General features: G+C 34.3%; 1 protein-coding gene and 1 long non-coding RNA gene across 2 annotated transcripts; both read right to left on the bottom strand.

The window, feature by feature from the left end:
• Positions 1-4901: 4901 nt before the first annotated feature.
• Positions 4902-7985, bottom strand: LOC113717162 (uncharacterized). Its single transcript, XM_027241846.2, has 3 exons — positions 7498-7985; positions 7184-7389; positions 4902-5330 (listed from the first exon to the last, which is right to left on the bottom strand). The coding sequence occupies exons 1-3, from the start codon at positions 7588-7590 to the stop codon at positions 5042-5044; spliced, it is 588 nt and encodes a 195-aa protein (XP_027097647.1). The 5' UTR covers positions 7591-7985; the 3' UTR covers positions 4902-5041.
• A 7040-nt stretch (positions 7986-15025) lies between these two features.
• Positions 15026-16485, bottom strand: LOC140016374 (uncharacterized). Its single transcript, XR_011822767.1, has 2 exons — positions 15490-16485; positions 15026-15322 (listed from the first exon to the last, which is right to left on the bottom strand). It is a non-coding gene; the product is annotated as an uncharacterized lncRNA (long non-coding RNA).
• Between the last annotated feature and the right edge of the window lie 5876 nt (positions 16486-22361).

Genomic DNA, 22361 nt, shown 5'->3' with positions numbered 1-22361 from the left:
AGACTGTGGGCATGCAAGTACCTTGACCTAAGCTGTGTTGGTAGATCAAAAAAGAAAATTAATAAGAAATGAAGAAGAAAAAGTGCCACAGGCATTGCAGGAAACTGAGAGATTGAGAGGTTAGCTTCTCCAAGATTTGAAAGGTTAATATGTATATTATAATTGCAAACTCATGAATAGGATTTGGTAAATTTACACAGAAAATTCACTACTGCATCATCCACTAATATGAACGTATACATTGATTGTGCCTGCCTCCTACTGGTTGAATTACAAATAATGCTAATGTTTCGAACCTTGCATTAGGGATAGAAGACGAAAACATCACAGAATTGACTGATGTTGCAAGTAAATTTTGCACTAAGCTTCAGTTCTTTGTTCAACTCCTCTAGATCCCGTTTATCACAACCTTAAAGTACTGCTAAAGGAACTACTCCTGTAACAGAAGTGGTTTTTGTAGCCCATCATTTGCAATACTTCAATCATGTTCAAGACTTCACGTTCAAGAAATTGAAGGTCCTATTATAATTGTACTAAATTTTTCATGAACCAGGAGTTTAAAGGGCAACTGGACAAGGCAAAGACTACACATGTGATCTGAAATGGCGGAGCGAGCATGCCTCCCTTGCATCACATCACCGAAAAGGGCAAAACAACTTCAGTTCAGGGTTGGAAGGCCATCATTTCATTCATTTGCAGGCCATAATTTTGGGCCCTGTGGTCAAAATAAATACTATTATGGACATAGAATGCTACTGCATTTTTTTTTCTTTTACCTATATTCTGTCTTTTTTCTGCTAATTCCTCTTCGTGGTAGTACAATCTCTAATGATGATTTCTGTTCACGAACAGGGTTTGCCTAATTGAAAGTGCATCGCATTTCCAATTGTTTACAGTGTCAAATTTGACAGTATAGTTGAAGTCGGCGGACCCCATTTGGAGCTTGGACAAAGAACCAGTCATGTAGCTCCATCATGCAGGATAATAGAGGGGTAATATCATGATCTCATGAAGGACAATGTGAAAATGCAGGACACTTTAAAGAGTCACCCTTTTTGACTTTGTGAATTCTTTATCCTAAAGCCTTAAAGAGAAAAGCAGATAATCTTTTGATTTTCGATGATTTTACTATCTTTTAAGTACCGCTTTATTTTGCTGTACAAAGAAAGATATATGAGGAGGATGGGGATAAAAGAGGGAGCCAAATAGTTAAAAGGACAAATTAAGTGCATTGGACTTTTACTTTTCCTATACCGATTTCACATCGACCCTTTCTTTTTGTTTATAAAGCTTTTCGTTTCTGAATAAAATACAAAGTTGTGAAAATATGTTGGTAAACTAATTGCCATCTTGTGGGTATAGCTGTAGTGGGGGAAAATAATAATGGTTGAGAATATGATTACCTGTTGAGTTGAGGCTGAGTTCCTGGAAGAAATAATGTGGAGAAAATGCTAGCCTGCATGCTTAGAAAGATTACCAATAAGAAGTAATCATTGACAGCACTTAAAAAAGTTGCAATTGATTTACCTATAACTGGATTTAAACTTTGGCTCGAACAAGTAATAGATTTTTTTTTTTTTTTTGCTTGGATCAATGGATGTAATTCTCAATGCTATATATATATATTCTTTTTTTTCTTTTCTTTAGAAAGGGCTTGTTTTCTTCAAATTAATCATACTCTGTGAATGTCTAATTACGTTGAAACAAGTAAGAACATCTCTATCCTTTTCTCACTTATTCATAGCATGAGGGTTTCTTTTTTGGTACAACATGATTTGTGTTTCAAGTTAATCGTAATACTTTAGAAAGTCAGTTTCTACATTAATTTATCAAACATGATAAAGTAGTCGGAAACAAAAGTAAAACTACATTATGAAGCCAATCAAAATAATCTACCGGGAAACATTGTGGTAAAATCAAATTTCATGTTTGCCAAATTAGATGTTTATTGTGCAATCTAGTATTACTTTTTTTTTTTCCTTATTTTCCCCAATCAAAGTTAACTAGATTCTAAAATGAGCGTGCAAAAGGGAAAATTGACTGCCCATGAGACAAGAAAACATATTTTGTATCCATTTTCAAGCAAGAAAAGCCCGAGACAAGTCAAAAAGTAACATTTAACTAGGGTCACTTTTTGGTATTTAAAATAACGAAAAACAAAAAACTAGGAGCTCCTTCTATATTTCTTTTGCGGGTCAAGGAATTAAATTTCAAATTCCTCTGTTAATGCTTTAGCTTTTTTATTTTATCAGTAGAAATGAGTTATGAGGTATAACTAGGGTTACAAATGAGTTGAATCGAGTCGAGTATTGATCTAATCGAATCGAATCTTGACTTAGTTTTATCAAACTCGACGAGCTGCCAGTCTAAATTTCAAGCTCGAGTTCGACTCAAATTCTAGTTGACTTCGAGCTTGAAAAAATAAAAAATAATTATTTTATTTTTTAAAAAATAAATAAAATAATATCTTTTTCTTAATAAATAACTCAAGCTCGATTTAGTCGGCTCGCGATCTGCTCGATTCGTTTGCAGTGCTAGGTATAATAATCTTCATACTGCAGCCCGAAACCCCCTTCCCCTCAAAAGTCCAAACCCAAAAATAAATTAATTAATTATAAAAAAAGTAGTCTTGGACGTATTCTGAATAATTAATTGAGAAACAGATAATTTTATGTCCTTTTTTTTTAAAAAAATTGATATATATGAAAACACATAACATGATGAACACTTAAAAAAAAAAAAAAACTGGTAAACGAAACAAAGAATAAGTGCTTACTTGCTATTAGAATTTTCTCATTTTAAGGATGACTAATGATTGTTGCATGGTGAATCAGTGATGAACTTTTTTAAAAGCATGAAATGTTTAAGCCTAAAGTTTTAGCATAGGTATGGGGTGAAAACTTTATCAATATCACCACCTCTTTTCAGCCATCTCCTTCCTCTATAAATTGAGACAACAGCCAAATCCCACTTCATCCATCTCTCTCCATCTCCCAATCCCTCTCCCAAACCAGCAATTCTTCATCATCAAAAACATCATGAAGCACCTAGCATTCGTTGCAGTTCTTCTCTTGGTTCTTGGAGGGATTGAGAAAGCAAAAGCAGTGACTTGCAACCCTTTGCAGCTGAGCCCATGTGCAAACGCTATAACATCTTCCTCTACACCTACTGCAATCTGCTGTTCCAAGATAAAAGAACAGAGGCCATGCTTATGCAGCTACATGAGGAACCCTAATCTCAAGAAGTTCATCAGCTCTCCTAATGCCAGGAAGGTGGCCAACACTTGTGGCACTCCATTTCCTCAATGCTAAGAGTCCATTGATTATTTCTGTTTTTAGCATCTGGTCTTAGTTATATATATATATATATATATTGAGTCTATTATGGTCATGTTTTGCATTATCTATTCCACCTAGCCTATGTTCTATCATCTCTGTATCACTGTGGAACTTGTGTGGCGAGTGATCAGTCTTTGGTGTCATAGTTATTATGGGAATGGGCGCTGTCGCAGTACAACCATGTTGTGCTTGCATTGGACTATGTTTTACTTTGCTTATTGTAATGAAGATTGAATAATTAACGCTAACCCTATCTACTATTTTGTTTACGCTCTTTTTTTTTTATTAGTGAAGCGGTAATTGAAGGATAGAGGCGTCTATAGATTACATTGAGATACATGATCAACATATATAAACATACTGATTTCATGATGGTACATGGTCAACCATAATTGACAGATTAAAAATTTTGCAACAAAAGTTGCATGCGATGTAAATTTGAGTGAGCATTATAAACTTGTACTGTCATCTCGACTCACAAAAAAAGTATAAAGTCACCCAAATTTCTAGTTTAAAATCATGTTATACCATTTGGTACGTAATAGTCTGCATATAAAATGCTTTAAGTAACACTAACAAATCAAATTACATTCATAATATAAGGAAAATTTTAATAATGCTCCCTTAATTATTTGTTAACATCACTTCTTATAACTTTTTTTTACTCCTGCAAAATGATAAAAAATGCTCATACTCTGCATTTTGGCTACAATTTCATTGAAAAGGGGTAGTTGTAAATTCAATGCAAAATGGGAATTTGACTAACTCACATGGTCAAAAAGGTCAAGAGAAGTGCCGTTGACAAATAAGAGAATGCAATTAACACCTCTCCATAACATTATACCAAGTCAACCTTATTAAGACTAAAAGCTCTGCAAAGTTTAATTTCATCATCGAATTAAATAAAGTTCATTTTTGTTTACGTAGGTCAAGTGGATCGAGTCTAAGCCACACCACACCAATTATTGTATTTAATAAAGAGCTCCATAATATTATACCAAGTCAACCTTATTAAGACTAAAAATTTTACAAACTTTAATTTCATCATCGAATTAAATAAAGCTCATTCTTGTTTACGTAGATCAAGTGGATCGAGTCTAAGCCACTCCACACTAATTATCATTTTTAATAAAGAGCTCCATAATATTATACCAAGTCAACCTTATTAAGACTAAAAATTTTACAAACTTTAATTTCATCATCGAATTAAATAAAGCTCATTCGTAAAAAGCTCATTCTTGTTCACGTAGGTTAAATGGATCGGGTCTAAGCCACTCCACACCAATTATCATTTTTAATAAAGAGCCATCTAATTTTCGAGATGGTTTGTAGGTGTGTCTTTCTTTCTTGCTCAAAATGGTCATTTAATTTTTGGGATTGTTTGTAGGTGTGTTCTTTCTTGCCCAAAATAGAAAACCATTTTTAGTGTTTTGCTCGGAGCTTTCTTAAATGATTCTGCAATTGATTTCTAAGGACAGTGTCAGAGTAAGGTTTAGCTGAGAAGAAGTGATTTTATCTACTAACATCCAACAAAGGACTAAAGAAAGGAAAACCCTCGGGAAAAACCTCTGAAGTGCAAACCTTTTCCTATAGACAGATACTTTAGATACATAGCTCATTAAGGACCTTTCCAGATCTTCTAATTTTCATCAAAAACATACCCCAGAAACTATTGATACACAAGCACTACAACCAAACCATGATTAGACCTTCAATTCCTGTTGATTCTCCATATAATGGGATGTTGTCATTCCAAGTCCTTCAGTGTTTTGCTTTTCCCATCCACCTGTATCTGCCTTGGCATGAGACCAGTAGTAGAAAATGGAGCCTATCATGGATAGCAAGGTCAATGCAGCCCCAGCAGCAAAAACACCTTTGCGAAGGGTAGCACAGGACAAGTCATTACCACCAAATATGCCTCGGTATTTAGTATGGTAAGCATTCCTAGCTGAGCCAGCCAGTAAGCATGCTTCGGCTCCCAAAAAGCTTACCCTGTGCATTTCTTTCAGTTATTAACGGGCAAGAAAAACAATAAAACACGTTGACACACTTAGCTAATCCAAAGAATTTATGGAGTGAAGAATTTAATAGTCACTATGAGGTGCCCTCATGAAATAATGAGGAGAAAGGAGGAAAGAACAGAATGAAACAGAGTTTGAAAAATCATGTTATTTCAATCAGAAATATCACGCGATAACCAAGCAGCTGCAAAGAAAGAACACTAATGCAATGGAAAAGAACACCAACTGCTCTCGCCAGCTCCATTTTGAACAAAATTAAGAGCTTCGAAGATCAAATTCTGTTTTGCAGGTGTGCCAAAAAAAAAAAAAGGCTTAGCCGGGCCTGCAGAAATTATTGACTGAATGAAACTTTATTGAATCCAAAAACACAAAAAACATGACAAAGAAGGGGAGAAACAAGAATCTCTACCCTCCAGAATAAAGGAAAAGAAGAATCAAAGAACAAGAGAGAACTAGGGGAATGGCAAAACAAAGGAAGCATGCTTAATCAAAGCATGAAATTTCTGGATCTGACCAGTCAATTTATGAAGCAACCTTAGGGAATTAGTTTATACAAGTTCAGCGGAACCATCCAAAGTATACTTCAAGAGAATTGAGATCATAAATGTCATAAGAATTTTTATTTCTAGGAACGCCAAAAAATATCTTCACAAAATGTGAAAACAGGGTTCAGATTCCACCTTTAAACTTTTGGACATGCATACAAACCAGGAAAAAGTGAAATAGCTCAACAAGAATCTCTAGAATTTTATCTTCTCACTCTGATCTAACTTCTGAATATGCATAAACTATTTTTGCCCAGTAATTTTATGCACATTACTTGGTTACCTAATACAGATATCTTACCCCAAACTAAACCAAGAAAGGCACATGCGTTGGGATTTCAATGGCAGCAAGAATCAGGAAGCAAACAATGCTGATCAAATTTTGTTGAAAGACATCCAGCTTCATGCAAATTCCCAAAATTTATCTACTAGAAAGTATAAGAATGGATGAAACCCTGTTCTCCAACTACTACCACCCTCATTGACAGAAGAAAGGAGCAGATGAGCAAAATTACAACCACACACGTGAATGCATTTTATACAAGGAACGGCTGAAATTCAACATGCATATCAAACCATACGTGACATGTGCAAAAGTTGAATAGATGGAACCATTAATTTTCTGTAGCAACGAAAAACATGTCATGACATGGAACGCATAACAGGACAGTTCCCAAACTTCTTCAGTTCCAAGTAAGGGCATGTTTATTTGATGAAACCTTTGCTCAAAATAATCTTATGGCCGATTGTGGAATGAGAAAACAATACATACCCTACCAGAAGATTTGCAATTTCTATGCCAGTTGATGCATGAATTCTACCATACAGGTATTGTACACATATTCAAAACATCACATACAAAATGCTCTAAGCAAAACTGCATACAATTATTCGCTAGAAACAGAACCTAAATGCTGAATGATGTCACAAGTTTATCCCAACAGAGAATTTGACCCCACCACAATGACAAATTATCTCCTAGCCCATCCTGCCAGATTAAGAATTTAAAAAACCAACAGCCAAACTCCAATTATTGCAAGTAAAAATATTTCACATGCAGCTGTGCAGATCATTACTGGAATAGTTAGTGTTGAGAATTATTCTACCACCAAGGCACCAACTATCACCAGCCAACAGGGAGGTGGGGCCCAACTCCAACTCATAGACTCGCTGGAATCAACAATGCTCCACTCTCCCAGTGGCAAACGTAGTAAATCCAAAGCAGAAGGCAAGGACATGATAGTAAATTGGAAAAAAAAAATAAACCAGGGATCATTACCAAGAAAAGATGAAGAAGAAAACAGCACAGGTAGTAGACCGTCCACCCATCATCCCTTTCCCAAAACACAAGCACTTAGTAACGCCGTTAAGCACCGTTTGACTAATTAACAGCAACCCAAACGCCGATAACCCGTAGACGGTCGAAGCATCCGTACCGTACACGCAGTAAGTCGTTTCATCGTACTTATCCGGCATAACATTAGCCTTATCGAACATTAAAAGCCAGGAAAAAAAAAATTAGAACTTTAACTGAGTTTCCATAAAACAAAGAGAACCCAGATGCTATTTTTGGAAATGGAGTAAAGGGGTTACCGTGCTTCGACGCCGTTCAGCTCCGATAGCGAGAACGAAGGCTATGAGGTGAAGAGATGTTATAATTACCAAAATGGGGATGGAAACTCCCATTTTTTTCAGCTGTTATCTCCTACTAATTTCTCACGAACAAGAAGCAACGCACAGTCCTCAATAACTGGAACTTCTTTTCTTTTTTTGCTTTCTTTAGAAGTGTAATGTATGTATAATTGCACAAACTTCTTTTTTTTTTGGGGTGAAGGGAATTGTTTGTGGGGCTACAGGTTTTGCGTTTTGGAATACGGAAACTTTTCTTTTTAGGTGGGATGCTTTTTTTTCCCTTGTTTCGGCTCGGTGGGTGGGCGTTATAGTATATGGTTTGCTTTTTGGATGGATTCGTGGAAAAAATAACCAGTGCAGCCTGCCGGCTTGAGGAAACCGAAATAATAAGGCTTGATGACGATAATTTATCAGGAATTTAGGAGAGAGGAAAGGTGTCGGTGAGGGGAACTCTTGGGGTCCAGTTGTTTTTCAATTTTTTTTTTGGTGAGGTTTTGCCGGTTTCTGGCAGTATTAAGTAAAGTGTACTTTGTTTAAGTGGAAGGTGAATGTATATGGAAATGTTTTGGCAATGCATGATTGGAACATGACATGGTTGATCTGTACTCGAAGACGACGACAGCTGCAGCAGTACCGATTCTTTGAGTTTAATGACTTTGATGATTGAATTTAGTTTCTGAGAGCCACCTATGGCATTAACATTTATTGTGTTAAGTTTGGCTACCGCGGTACCCGTGCTAGTTCCCTTGTTTTCTTCCCTTGTTTAGTCCAAGTATTTTCGATGTTGCTATTGATGCACACAATTATGTACAGTAAAAGATGTATTCGAGGTTCGATTTAAAATTAGAAAGAAAAATTTGCTAAATAGCTACTTAGTTTAGACGATTGAATGGAGGCTGGAGCCAGTTTAACCTTGAAGCCTTGATCTGTTCGTGGAGGATATCTTTCAATACTATTGTAAATCTCAGGGATATGGGTATCTTTGCTCTCTCGTAATGAACTTCTTCTTGGAGAACATATTAATTAAGATGAAAGCACAATTTGTTTGTTTTCCTTTTGTTTTTCATATCATTGTTGGCTAAGCCACTAAATGCCTAATCTTCTACATTCTTGCAACAGCACCACACTCTTATTTTATGTAAACGGACTTTTCAATCTGTAATGCTTTTTTATCGGGGGATTCACCCTGTCTAAATAAACTTCATTGGCTGCTTTTGAAGAAAAGGAACTCAAAAGCATCATCCCTAGCTCAAAGTACGAAAAACAAATGAAAAGTAAGGACGAGCAACAGAAGGTAACAGAATATGCATGGCAAATTAGAGCTAATCATGCAAATGAACCATGAAATGCAAAGGGATCAGACTAAGTATTTAACTAGCCATAGCCTGTAGATGTATTTCTACCTTCACAGAGTCAATTAACAAGAAGTTCATACATGTTATTTTCATAGACCAAATCATATTTGAAAACTGAAATTTGATGAAAGCACATTTCACCATCTAAGCACTGACAGATCAGATCCTTGATGATTGATCAAGTTTTCTAATGCATCGTGCCATTCTTCTCTCCGAAGTCCTCCCATGCCAAAGCCTTTGGATGCCTCAAGTGTGATTTATTTGATAGTTAGAGATGTTGAACTCGGCCGGCATAAACAAACTCTGACGCTCCCATCTGGTCCGATCGCTCCTGTACAAGTTGGGATAATCTGTGATGCTCCAAAAACATTTGGTACATCTCAATCTAACGTTATACGACCAAAAGAATCCATTCACTCTGTCATTGATGTACAAATAACACCATCTCATTGGGAAAGCGATTTGTGTGAAATTGTATATGAATCTTTCTCCTTTCCTCAGTTCATGCAAACCCGTATCGTTTTTTGACGACTTGCACATGTAATACACCGTCTTGTCACCATCATTGGCTATTGTAATCTCTATTGTTGGGAAAAAGAAATCACGGATTGATTCAAATATGGTCTTTCTGCGCCCTACTTCAGCGGCTTCTTGATCTTCTGAGGCATTGGCATTGAAGGAGAGGAGGAGGAGGATGGCAAAAATGGCAAATGCTGAATTAGTGTTCTTATTCGCCATTGAAAAGCCAATGGGAGGTAGATGGTGCCCAGGAAGGCAGATGGGGATGTAATTAGTGGCGCATAAGATTGTAGTTTGATTTGCTCTGTGTGGCACAAATTATTTTGTGCTTGGATTCTCCTTGACTTGCGCATGCCTAAAGATAGCAAAGTCAAGGAAACTTGAAATACATTGGACTTTGATCTTAGTCCACTTTTTATTCTACCACTACTATAATAGGGAGGGACTTGTTGGTCCCTCTTGACGGCCCTGTATCTAATAGAAGAAGAAAAGTCTATTACATATTGAAATGGCTTTCCAACCAACAAAAGGAAATTTTTATGATTTACAATAAAAGTATAATAAAAAAGGAGTTAACAGAACTAATTAAAAATATTATGAAAGAGACAAAGGAGTTGGTTTATTACCAAAAAGAGGTAAAGGAAAGAAACAAGGTAAATCTAGTTTAAGTTTTATATGCTTCTTGCTTTCCTTTCTTTTTTCTTTGTGTCTTCGTGAAATGAATAGCCGTCAAGACGCTTCCTGGTTCCCACGAATGGAACATACTTTTATTCTTGATTTTTATTTAAAAAAAAAAAGGAATTTACTCTTATCTTAGAATGAGCACAAAAATGATGCAAAGTGTTAATAGGGTTGTAACTACATCTATGTATAATTGTTATACATAAGAAAAAAAAAACATTTATTAACATGCTTTTCTTTTTCAAAATAAAATCAATCAGAAGTTGGAAAATCTACTTCTTTAGTTTTGCAATAAAATCAGTACAAAAATAAAAAACAAACCCTTGTACATAGATATCAAAGCAAAATATCAATTTTTTTTTTTGTCAGCGCAACAGTATCCCATCTTATGCTAAACTAATCCCCTATGACTATAGAGAACGTGCCCAAGATGCATAGCACATTACTAGCGAGGGTTAATCTGACGACCCTAAAGTGGTTACCATACGAGCTATTCATTGGAACCTAAGGAACATCAATATTAACCTAATCTTGTATGTACATGTATCTCGTGTATCAATTCGGAATGTTTTCACAATTTTGTCTCTAGCACTTGCAAATTGTGACTATATTATTCGCACTTGAGAGATATAAGAGTTTAACAGTTACTTTATTTGATGAAAGCAAAAATAGGTGTAAGAAACCGAATCAATTTTATTTCAAAGAAAGGTCTTTTGTATGGTTAACTTCTTTTTTTAGATCCTACAATGGTTAACTTCTGTTTGTTCAACAAATATAGGGTAATTTGGTGCAATCGAATTAAAATCCATGTCATATTTACAAAAGGGATAATTTCAGAAATCTCCCCTGAAATTTCTTACAATTGCAAAGTCCTTCCCTCAAGTCTATTAAATAACACTTAATCCCTTACTTTTACTATTTATATAACTATATAGGTCCAAAAGCCTATATTTTTTTTCAAAAATTCTAAATTACCCTTTTTGTACAAATATAAAACAAAAATTATTTTGCTAATTGTTTTCTTCCATATTTCAACCAAACCCACTATACTAACAAATAGTTTAATTCAAAATTCTAAACCCAAGCAATTCCATCATCATAGTCATAAATTTGCTTCCCAAAACATGCATTCAATTCTAAAGATTTGTCCCATCCTTTAGAAATATTCTTACCATATGATTTTATGGAATGGTCAAACTCACAATCTACTATTCTTATGTTTGCATAATCTTCAACATAGAATGCCATGGTTTGATTTCATATAAGTGGCTCAACTCCTGCTACATGAGCCACATTATGATTTTGAAGAAAATTCTTAGGAGAGATTTAGGCATGGATGGGTTTAATCAAGTTTAAGAAACGGAAGGCATCATTATGACTATAGACATCTTCAAGAAATTCATTTTGTTAAAAATCAAAATTATATTCCAATTAATCACACCCTAATTTCAAACCCAATACTCACACCTTCTCAAAACAATATAATCTAGCCTACCATCAAATCTCCAAACATATTAATATTTTAAATACAAAGAAGAAACTCTATTTCCATAACCAACAATTGCCAAGTATAAAAAGAAATATAAATGTACTTACTAACATCTTAAAAAGTTTTTTGAATGGATGATAGACAAATAAATAAATTTACCAATTTCAATCCCTCTTCCTCTTTTGACCAATGATTTTATTATTTATTTTATTTACCAATAAATTTACCTCTTTTATTTATTTTATTTACCAATAAATTTACCTCTCCAATTTATTTTATTTACCTCTTTTGACCAATAAATTTACCAATGATTGTATTATTTATTTTACCAATTTCAAAAGCCTATATTTGCAATAGTGAAACTGATTGTTTTTGTATAATTTAAAGCATTATATCCTTGTTTAATCACTTTATAATAAGATAATTAGTACAACTCCTTATTTATAGAAAAGGGTTGAAGGAAAAAAAATTTATCACGTTTACATTTATAAGACTATGCATTGATGTTTACAAGTTTATTATGTTATTTGTTTAAATTTAGAATATCTTATATAGAAAAACATTTTTCAAATGACAACATATGCCATTTGTCATTTGCAACTGAGGATAAAACATTTTTATCTAGGAAAATTTATTGATAAGTTATTTTTTTTCATTAAATTGATAAGTTAGCTTAACAAAATATTTTTCTGCCAGGAATATAGGGATAAACATTTGAACCAAACAAACTAATAACCGATAGATAACATTAATTGAATTAATTAAAGAATAAAATAATTCAAAATCCTTAAAAAAATGACGCACGCCATATTATGATTGGAACCCTTCTGGAGATGTAGACTGGTAAATAGTATATAGTATCGATATTAATAATAACAATCATGTATTTTTTTTAAATACGGTTTATGTACATGTCACCCTTTTGAAGGTGAAATCGAGCTGGATCGGACAACTAAGATTTACGAATTTGTATTGCCAAAATTGGACGGTTTTGTAACACACATGGTAAGTATCTTGCCTTTATTCTCATTTGTATTTTTATGTCCTTTTTATGGTTATGTAATTTATTTTCTATGCTGTCAAAATTAAAGTACTCTAACTAGCATTCTAATGCTTTAATAACATAAGACAAAGTTGTAAAAAATTACAAGCAATTTTGCTTTTTTGCAAAAATTATTTTAGAATTCAACTAAAAAAAAAAGTTTGAGTCGGTGTTGAAATAAGAAAATATAGTAAAAGTTTACAAATATAAATCCCTTCAAAGTTAGATGGTAAGAAAATAATGAATTAGAATAAGAAAAGATTCTTACAAAAAAGGAATAGTTGTTTAAGAAATTAATACTTGAAGATTGAAAATATAATAAAATATTTCTAAAAAATAATAATAAAACTTGCCTCGGAGTAAAGGATTTGGGAGATCATAGAAACAAAAGTCCGATACAATAATATTTCAGATTGTGTTTATACAATGACTGTTTGGTTTTTTTTCTTTTATGGATGTATTTACCTTAGTAGGGCAAGAGGCTGGTATGCCTTAGGAAAGATTTAAAGAGGAATGTCAAAGAAGATGATTAATCAATTGATAAATCACATTTAGAGGGACAAGATTAGTGAAAATGTGTTAAAAAATTTATAGAAATAATTGTTTAAGTCATTAATACCTAAAGATTGAAAACATAATAAAAAAATCTCTAAAAAAAAATAATAATAAGACTTGCCTCGGAGTAAAGGATTTTGGAGGTCATAGAAACAAAGCTCTCTAACACAATGGTATTTCAAATTGTGTTTATACAATGATAGTTTGTCTTTCTGGGAATCGGATTGTATATTTGGTCTTCATTATGGAAGGTAGGGTTGTGGGGAAGACCTGTTGGGCTTGGACCTTTGTATATCACTTATATCATGTCTTTGGATTTCAGGTTACGACTTGTTTCATACTTTTAGCAGTTTGGTTCTATTTGCAAATGGGTCTGCCCCTTCCATTTGTCACTGTAGGAATAGTGAAGCTTGCTTATATACTCCACTATATTCCAACAATGGCGGTATGTAATATTTTTATTTTAACTATTGTGATTAGCAGCAAGCTCTCATATTTAATAATGATTAACCTTTTTTAATAGTGATTTTGTCTTGGTCTTTTTTGGCTTGCAGGGACTTCTGGCCTATGTAGTGGTTGATCAGGCTTATGATAAGCACCTGAAGAATAAGAAAGGGTAAGGAATAAGGAGAGGATCAGGAAAAAGAAGAACCAACCAGTTTCGTCTTTGTCGTTTATCCGGTTGAGTCGTATCAGAGTGACAGCTCTTCTTTATCCCTAGTCGATTAGGTCTTTCAACATGTTGCCCTTTGTGGTACTGGAATACTAGATTCATCATTCATCTACTTCTTCATCCATTGCCCATCCCAACTTTCTTCAGTGACGGATGTTATGCAGGACAGTGGAGTTTTGAACGCACATCATTTTGCATGATATTTGATAGGAAGATGCTTTTTATTTTGCTTCCCACAAACAAAGTTTACTTTAAATTATGGTCCATGGGCAAACTTTAGGTTACGGTTCGTGGTAACTTTAATCCGAGCAAAGATCTTCCATTTTCAAGAGATCTTGTGATTAATTTGTGTGCCTCGCACGATATGACAGGGCATCAAAAATTCATTTACCAAGTTGAGGCGGTGGTGGAAAGGGGAACATATGCACACATTTGAGAGGGCATATGTACCCGTACCCAGACATGAAAAGCGAGTTGTGCATCACTTTCTATTTAGTGGTGTCATTTCTTGAGTCGGTTGTTGCACTGCACATAAGAGGCTCCGTGCAGTGATCTTACACTGTGGTCTTTGCTCTTTGATTTTCATCTCTTGATTAATTAAGAATTTTTGACCTTCTAATCTTGCATTTTGAGGCCCGGCATGCTTTTATTTATTTCTTTTTGCTGCGTCTTCTGCTGGGAAGAAGGTAAATCTATATCTCAACGAACAAACACTTTTTCAGCTGTAATTAATTAGGTGAATGCTCTGCTTACAACAGTGAAATCACCATAGTTGATGGCCCGTACCGGTCATGGTTGATGGCACTATGAAGTCGAGACTGGGACATTTTTTTTCGTACATGTCAAAAAGAAAGCAGAACTATTGAAGTATGGTTTATCATTGTTGTTATATGCAGTGGTCATTACGGTGAAATGTAGAAATTGGGGACTTCTTTCTTATGCAAGCAAAGCAAGCATCTATCTCTTAAGAGGCAATAGGCAATTCAAGTCCCTTTTTACAACAAAATGCTGGCTGAGGTAATCATCATCATAGTTGCCTCATGTTGCATTGAGAGTGCAACCATCAAATTACGCATCCAAAATTGTGATGATTATCAATCAGGCTTAAGTGCATGAAAAATGAATCAAAATCGCAGCAAGAAAATGGAGGAACCTCAGCTGTGGGGAACTCCATGTTCGATCTATAGCTTTCCACGCTCGTATATATTAAGCCAGTGAAAAAGACAACACTAACGGTACATACAATTAACAATTTTCAATTTTCTTTACCGCAAAATTATTACACCAGCAACGCTAAAATTGATTATTAATCTGGCAAACAAATCTACTGATCCTGTAGCATCTCAACGGCCTAAATCTGGAAGAAATAATCAAGTCGCTCCAAGGTAGAGCACCTTATGCCACATCTCTGATCCTTGTCGAGTTGTAACCGGTGAACGCCGGGGCCCTGTCAAATGATTTTGACTTGCAAACTCTCGACAAAAAATTGACAAGTTAGAACAGCATTTCATAGAAATAGTACAACAAACTAGGAACTTCATCATAATACAAATGCTCGAGCTAGAAAGAGCTGGATTTGGAAAATTTTCGACACCATTGCATGGAAATTTGTAATAAGATACAGGCCTGAAACATTTACCTCCGCATGCAAGATAGTCAACGAACAGAGAACCATAGCTAGGCAAGGAAAAGGAAAGGGAGGGACCAACATGATATTATTGGCATGCCCGGAATTGGAAAGGATCTTAGTCCAAAGCCTCTGAAACCCTTGGCTCAAAAATAGAACAAATGGAGAAAAAAAAAGAGAGAGAAAGTCCATGACCTCAGCTGAACAGGTCAGATCCATTCAAGGACAAGGAAAAGAAATGGAGGAACCACATGAAACCATGGGCATGCCTGGCCTCGGTAAGGATTCTCTCCATCCAATCTTCAAGGTTAAAAAATTTAAGATCGAAAATTAAAAATAAAAAAAAACCAACGCAAAAGCAAAAGATATAAACAAAGAAAGATAAAAAGTTTCCTTTCCAAGCCAGGCGATGCCCACAATTTCCTGCAGATCTAGCTCCGTTTCCACCTTACCCGTTTGTTACTGAGCTCCAATATCACCCTCTGCACCATAAGTTCAGGTAAAAAAAAGGCTAAAAAATAACGAATTTACACTGAGCCGCTCCTTTTTCTTCCTTCTTTTTTTTCCCCCCTCACTAGAAGAGAAAGTTAGCCTAAAGAAACTAGCAGCTGCAAGAGCCAAGAGGGGAGGACGGGAAGGGAAAAAACGAACCCTAAGAGAGAAGCACTGAATTGGGTTTAGCGACTTTGTGTTTCATCGTTCCACACCTTTTATAAACTTTTCCCCTCCAGAAGTCCAAGACTAAGGACACGCTAAGGGGACCCTGCCGGACAACCCTAGCCCAGCCCACCTTGCTTTCGCAAGTAACTCGGCCCAAGGAATAGTGTGGGAATGGAGACGTTATGAAAGGAGAGGTAAGGTTGTGTAGGGAGAAACTTCCACTATCGTCATCTTCGAAGAAGACAGCCTCCCCATCGGACTAAGAATTAAGAAACTCAAGGCTAGAGGGGTTGGCTGCAAAATGTATCCAATAAATTGAAGTGTATTTTGCTGGGAGGATTATTTAGCCACAAGAGAAAGAGGTGATTGAGGAGTGGCTGAGAAAAGACAATGAGGAGTTATATCTTTGTATTTGCCCCTATTCAAAACTATTTTCAATTGTGTCATTATATAGTCTAATCAATATAAGTGTTTTGAGTTTAAGCATGTACACATTAGTGTGAAGACCATTAGTACTACTAGTGATAAAGAGCGCACTGAATTTGTGTGCAATTTGGAAATTTTATTTTTTTATATAGAGAAATTGGCAAAATTTTAATAAACCAAAAAAATGAACTTTGATATTTTAAAAGCTTTTTTCAATGAATTTGGTAGTTTATAAAATGCTTGTGGGTAGTTATGGGTGAAAGTCAGTTGTGATTATATTAGTTGGCAATATGTAGGCAAATTTATTTTGGTCAAAGCACTAATGATTAGTTTAGCATACATGCTGAGTATTATGGACAGAAACTGCATTTTTTTTTAAAAAATTTTGGACCTATGTTATATATTGAGATTGGTTGTTTCTCTTAAATTATTTTTGTTAGTTGGTAATGATTTTGACATTTTTTGTCTTTTTGCAGCCAGAATTTTATACTTTTTGGTCAACATTTTATGGCCATGTGGGTGAAATTACATATTGGGGCCTTCTTTCTTGTATTTGGATCAATATTTTTTTAATAGGAATAGAATAGATATCAAAATTTTGATTAAACAAGTAGTAGTAGAAAACTCTGTAATTCATATAATTTTTGTGAATATTAAATAAAAGCAACCCTGAAACAAAATTTAAGACCAATTTTTAAGATGAATATGTTTGATTGACTTTCACTATACACTTGCTTATTATTTGCTTTCTTATTGTTTCTCTCTCTCTCTCTCTCTCTCTCTCTCTCAGTGCCTATTAGTTGTTCTGCTAAGTTTCTCTATGCCCCTGATCTTACTGCAAGACCCATGTAAATTGATTGTGTAAAGTGATGATTTTTGGTTATATGTTGCTTTCATAAGGCTGAGCATGTAGAAATGGAAGAAGGTTAGTCATGTTGAATGGACTTTAGTATCTTTTGTGGGTATCTTTGATTAGAGCTCTATGTTGTTAGGATGCTTCAATACTTATAAAGCTAGCACTTTCAAAAAAAATTGTAGAATTCAGTTAAATCTATCACATATCATAAATTTGTTGAGAATGGTCCTTACTGGGAGGTAAAGAATTTTTGACGATTTCTTGACAATGAATGCTCAAATTTCTCAACGCATGTTTAGTTGTTGCTTGAGTTTTCCAAAATAACTGAAATAATCAATTTCTTGGTTTTCGTTCACGTCTCTACCTTCATAATTTTCACTAGTGTACAAAGAATGAAATTGCAGATGAAATAATGGTTATGAGGAATTAATTTTGAAGTGGAATAAAGTGGTATTGATTCTATAACACTAACAGCTTACAGTGAGGTCTAAACTAACATTATATGTTCTCAAGAGTACCAATGTAAACATTTTTTTTAAAACAACTTTACAATTTTATTACCTTTTTGTAAAGCTTTGAACTCATATCTTAAATGCCAATAACTTTTGCAGCATCATTTTGTTTTGGGAATTTTAGCTGTGCTTCAGTTCTACCATTGGTTGCTCTTCTATACATAGAGGTTAGTTCTTCTAGCATTCTTTTCTTATCCTGCTACCCATTTTTTAGTTGTTTTGCATATATTTTGTTACTTTATGCTTAGATGTAAATTTTGGGAGTTGAACTTGTTAGGAATTTCCATTTTAGGTTTTTGCTATGCTTGTTCCAATATGAAATCATCAGAAAACTTGTAGACCAAAATAAGTTCATTAAACTGAAATATAGCTAGGTAAAAATCAAAGTTTCATGCAATTAATTGTGCCGTTTGACTATTAGTTGCTGTTTAGTTTGAGCCTCAAAGACTAGGTAAATGGGTAGTTGCTAAATCTGTATTTTTTTTCCCAGATATCATGCAAAAAGTCCAGCCTAAATGGATATGTAATCAATTTCAGATTTTCTATCATACAAACAACCCTTGAAATTCATCCAAAGTAACCACAAGCACACAAACAATTCATAAGCCATTCAACACATTTCATTAGGGTCACAATACCCCTCAATTATAGCCAATTAGAAGCTCAATAACCAACCATAAGAAAGCCCTAATTAGTAGCCCTAAATCTGAAATTTTCCGCACAAGCGGAAATTTTTCGCAAATAACCGCAATTAACGCACAAAAGCTCCATTTTACACAATTTAGAGCTATCAATCCAAGGCCAACCATAACCATCATATGAAAACAGAAAAATTCTCAAAAAAATCAGAAATTTAGCTAACTCCACTTTAATCCATGAAATCTTCCATAAAATCACCTAGTTAGTTACCATAAGCCACCAATTGACCATTATTAGGAACAAAAAGTGAGTTCCAAGGAAAATACCTTAACTCCTCAAGAAAGGTAGTAGTTTAGGGGTTTTTCTTCCAAAACAACTCTACCAAGACCTTCAAACTCCCTTAGCAAGTCACTTTTGCGGACTAATTCAAGGTTTAATCGGTCGGATTTCAAAATTTGTGCAAGAAATGGAAGATATAGATGAAACTTTCTTTTCTTTTCTCTCAAGGTGAAGTTCGGGCAAGAAAGATATGAAATGAAGATGATTTGTGTCAAAATTGGAGTTTTAGTAAAGTTAGTCAAGCCTAACTTTGACTAAGTAATGACACTTGGCACTTTGTTGTTACTTAAAGTTATTTTCTTGTCTCCCCATGGTTAATCCATCTAGATAACCTCTAATTATCTCCTAACACCTAGTATTTAAATCCCTTTATGTAAAACTTAATCTAATTGGCCGAATTTCTTTCACTTAACGCACTAGCGAGTCCCACGTCCAACATACACTCCTAATTTCTCATGAACTAACTTATACTAGAAAAATGATTTTAAAACTATATTTACTGATAAAAATATCTATAAAATTAATATAATGAAGAAAATATAAATGTGCACAGGAATAAAATAATGGCTAATAAAAAAAATATTTTTTTCCTTTTTTTTTTCCAGTTCTCACAAGTTACCTAAGGGATAACCACATACAGATATACACAGTTCGTAGATATAGTAATAATCCTTTCAAAAAGTTCCAAGCAATCTATCAAATCTAGAATGGCAAAACAAGAAGACAAAAACTATCAAGTTCGAGTGGTATAAAAGTTGAATATTATGAATTCAGCTTAATCTTGTTTTCTTGGTGGAGTAGCTGTACGTATTTTAAGTGTCATCTCCTTCCACATTATCTATATCATCAAAATTTCCAGCAAGTCGAAGGCAAACTTTTGACGAACCATTGGCTTCTCCTGCAGTCACGAGTTTCCCTGCAATTTGCTTTTAGGAAAAGACAGTATGTATTACAAGTTCAATTGAGTGTTTATCTGCTTGGAGTCAAGAGCTCCACAATCTCAGCTTGATGCCTAAGTGACAAAGAGTCATTTTTTGCGTTAACTGCTAACTGGACAGAAGTGGCAATGTCATTAGTTTCAGAATACTTTATTGCTGTGTAGTGTTGCCTTGCATCTGTTAATTGTGTTTGCACTGATTTGATATGCACCAGAATGTCTTTGTTTTGAGTCGCTCATGAACAAATTCAAGAGGAAGCTCAAAATTCTGTGAACAATACTAAAATATGTCAGGTAACAAGTCCTATAGAGAACTTGGACATTTTTTCAAAACCACTATAGAGCCTTATCAAGGACAAAAATGCTTCATACCATCCCCTCTTTCATTTCAGCTTCTTATTTATTTCTTATTGTTGCTTCTCTAAACAGTCGTTACATGATTTCTAAATACTATTAGGATGTGGTAGTGACATGGCTCCTGAAACCTTCTAGCAGAATGTTTATGTTAATGGCAAAAAAGGTTGAAACAGCATGTATGATACTACAAACAAAAAGTTACCCATTTCATGTCAAAGTAAATCATATCCACTCTCTAAGTGTATAATACTAATTCAAAATTGCAAACTGACGTTCACATGTTCTACTTTGTTGTGTACCTGGGCAGTAATGGAGTGATTTAATCTTAGAAACCTCATTAACTCTGACCACAATCCAATCTATAGCTAATATTCCCCCAGCTGCTAGTTGGCAACATTTGCTCTAAGAGCAGAAATTATTGTGTATGGGACAAAAATAAAGGGAATGCTGCCACTGCCAAGCAGGCAATGCAGATTTACTTTTATTTAACAGCTTAGTATTGCTCAAAGCAGTAGTTATTGCAGATACAAGTCTCACTCACATGGGAATGTCCAATCGGCAGGCATTTAATGGAGTACAAAAGCAACAAAATGTTTGTTAATAAGCTAATGCTTTGTAACTTTTTAACTTAATTGTTTACCTTAAAAGATAAGCAGTTGAACATTACATTTATTATATAGCAGGTTAGAATACATCAACAGTTGTAGTTGATTACATATCCATTTAGGCTGGACTTTTTGCATGATATCTGGGAAAAAAAATACAGATTTAGCAACTACCCATTTACCTAGTCTTTGAGGCTCAAACTAAACAGCAACTAATAGTCAAACGGCACAATTAATTGCATGAAACTTTGATTTTTACCTAGCTATATTTCAGTTTAATGAACTTATTTTGGTCTACAAGTTTTCTGATGATTTCATATTGGAACAAGCATAGCAAAAACCTAAAATGGAAATTCCTAACAAGTTCAACTCCCAAAATTTACATCTAAGCATAAAGTAACAAAATATATGCAAAACAACTAAAAAATGGGTAGCAGGATAAGAAAAGAATGCTAGAAGAACTAACCTCTATGTATAGAAGAGCAACCAATGGTAGAACTGAAGCACAGCTAAAATTCCCAAAACAAAATGATGCTGCAAAAGTTATTGGCATTTAAGATATGAGTTCAAAGCTTTACAAAAAGGTAATAAAATTGTAAAGTTGTTTTAAAAAAAATGTTTACATTGGTACTCTTGAGAACATATAATGTTAGTTTAGACCTCACTGTAAGCTGTTAGTGTTATAGAATCAATACCACTTTATTCCACTTCAAAATTAATTCCTCATAACCATTATTTCATCTGCAATTTCATTCTTTGTACACTAGTGAAAATTATGAAGGTAGAGACGTGAACGAAAACCAAGAAATTGATTATTTCAGTTATTTTGGAAAACTCAAGCAACAACTAAACATGCGTTGAGAAATTTGAGCATTCATTGTCAAGAAATCGTCAAAAATTCTTTACCTCCCAGTAAGGACCATTCTCAACAAATTTATGATATGTGATAGATTTAACTGAATTCTACAATTTTTTTTGAAAGTGCTAGCTTTATAAGTATTGAAGCATCCTAACAACATAGAGCTCTAATCAAAGATACCCACAAAAGATACTAAAGTCCATTCAACATGACTAACCTTCTTCCATTTCTACATGCTCAGCCTTATGAAAGCAACATATAACCAAAAATCATCACTTTACACAATCAATTTACATGGGTCTTGCAGTAAGATCAGGGGCATAGAGAAACTTAGCAGAACAACTAATAGGCACTGAGAGAGAGAGAGAGAGAGAGAGAGAGAGAAACAATAAGAAAGCAAATAATAAGCAAGTGTATAGTGAAAGTCAATCAAACATATTCATCTTAAAAATTGGTCTTAAATTTTGTTTCAGGGTTGCTTTTATTTAATATTCACAAAAATTATATGAATTACAGAGTTTTCTACTACTACTTGTTTAATCAAAATTTTGATATCTATTCTATTCCTATTAAAAAAATATTGATCCAAATACAAGAAAGAAGGCCCCAATATGTAATTTCACCCACATGGCCATAAAATGTTGACCAAAAAGTATAAAATTCTGGCTGCAAAAAGACAAAAAATGTCAAAATC

This window comes from Coffea arabica, chromosome 11c (genome assembly GCF_036785885.1).
Source record: "Coffea arabica cultivar ET-39 chromosome 11c, Coffea Arabica ET-39 HiFi, whole genome shotgun sequence".
Lineage (NCBI taxonomy): Eukaryota > Viridiplantae > Streptophyta > Magnoliopsida > Gentianales > Rubiaceae > Coffea > Coffea arabica.
This window is presented reverse-complemented; position numbering and strand designations above follow the sequence as displayed.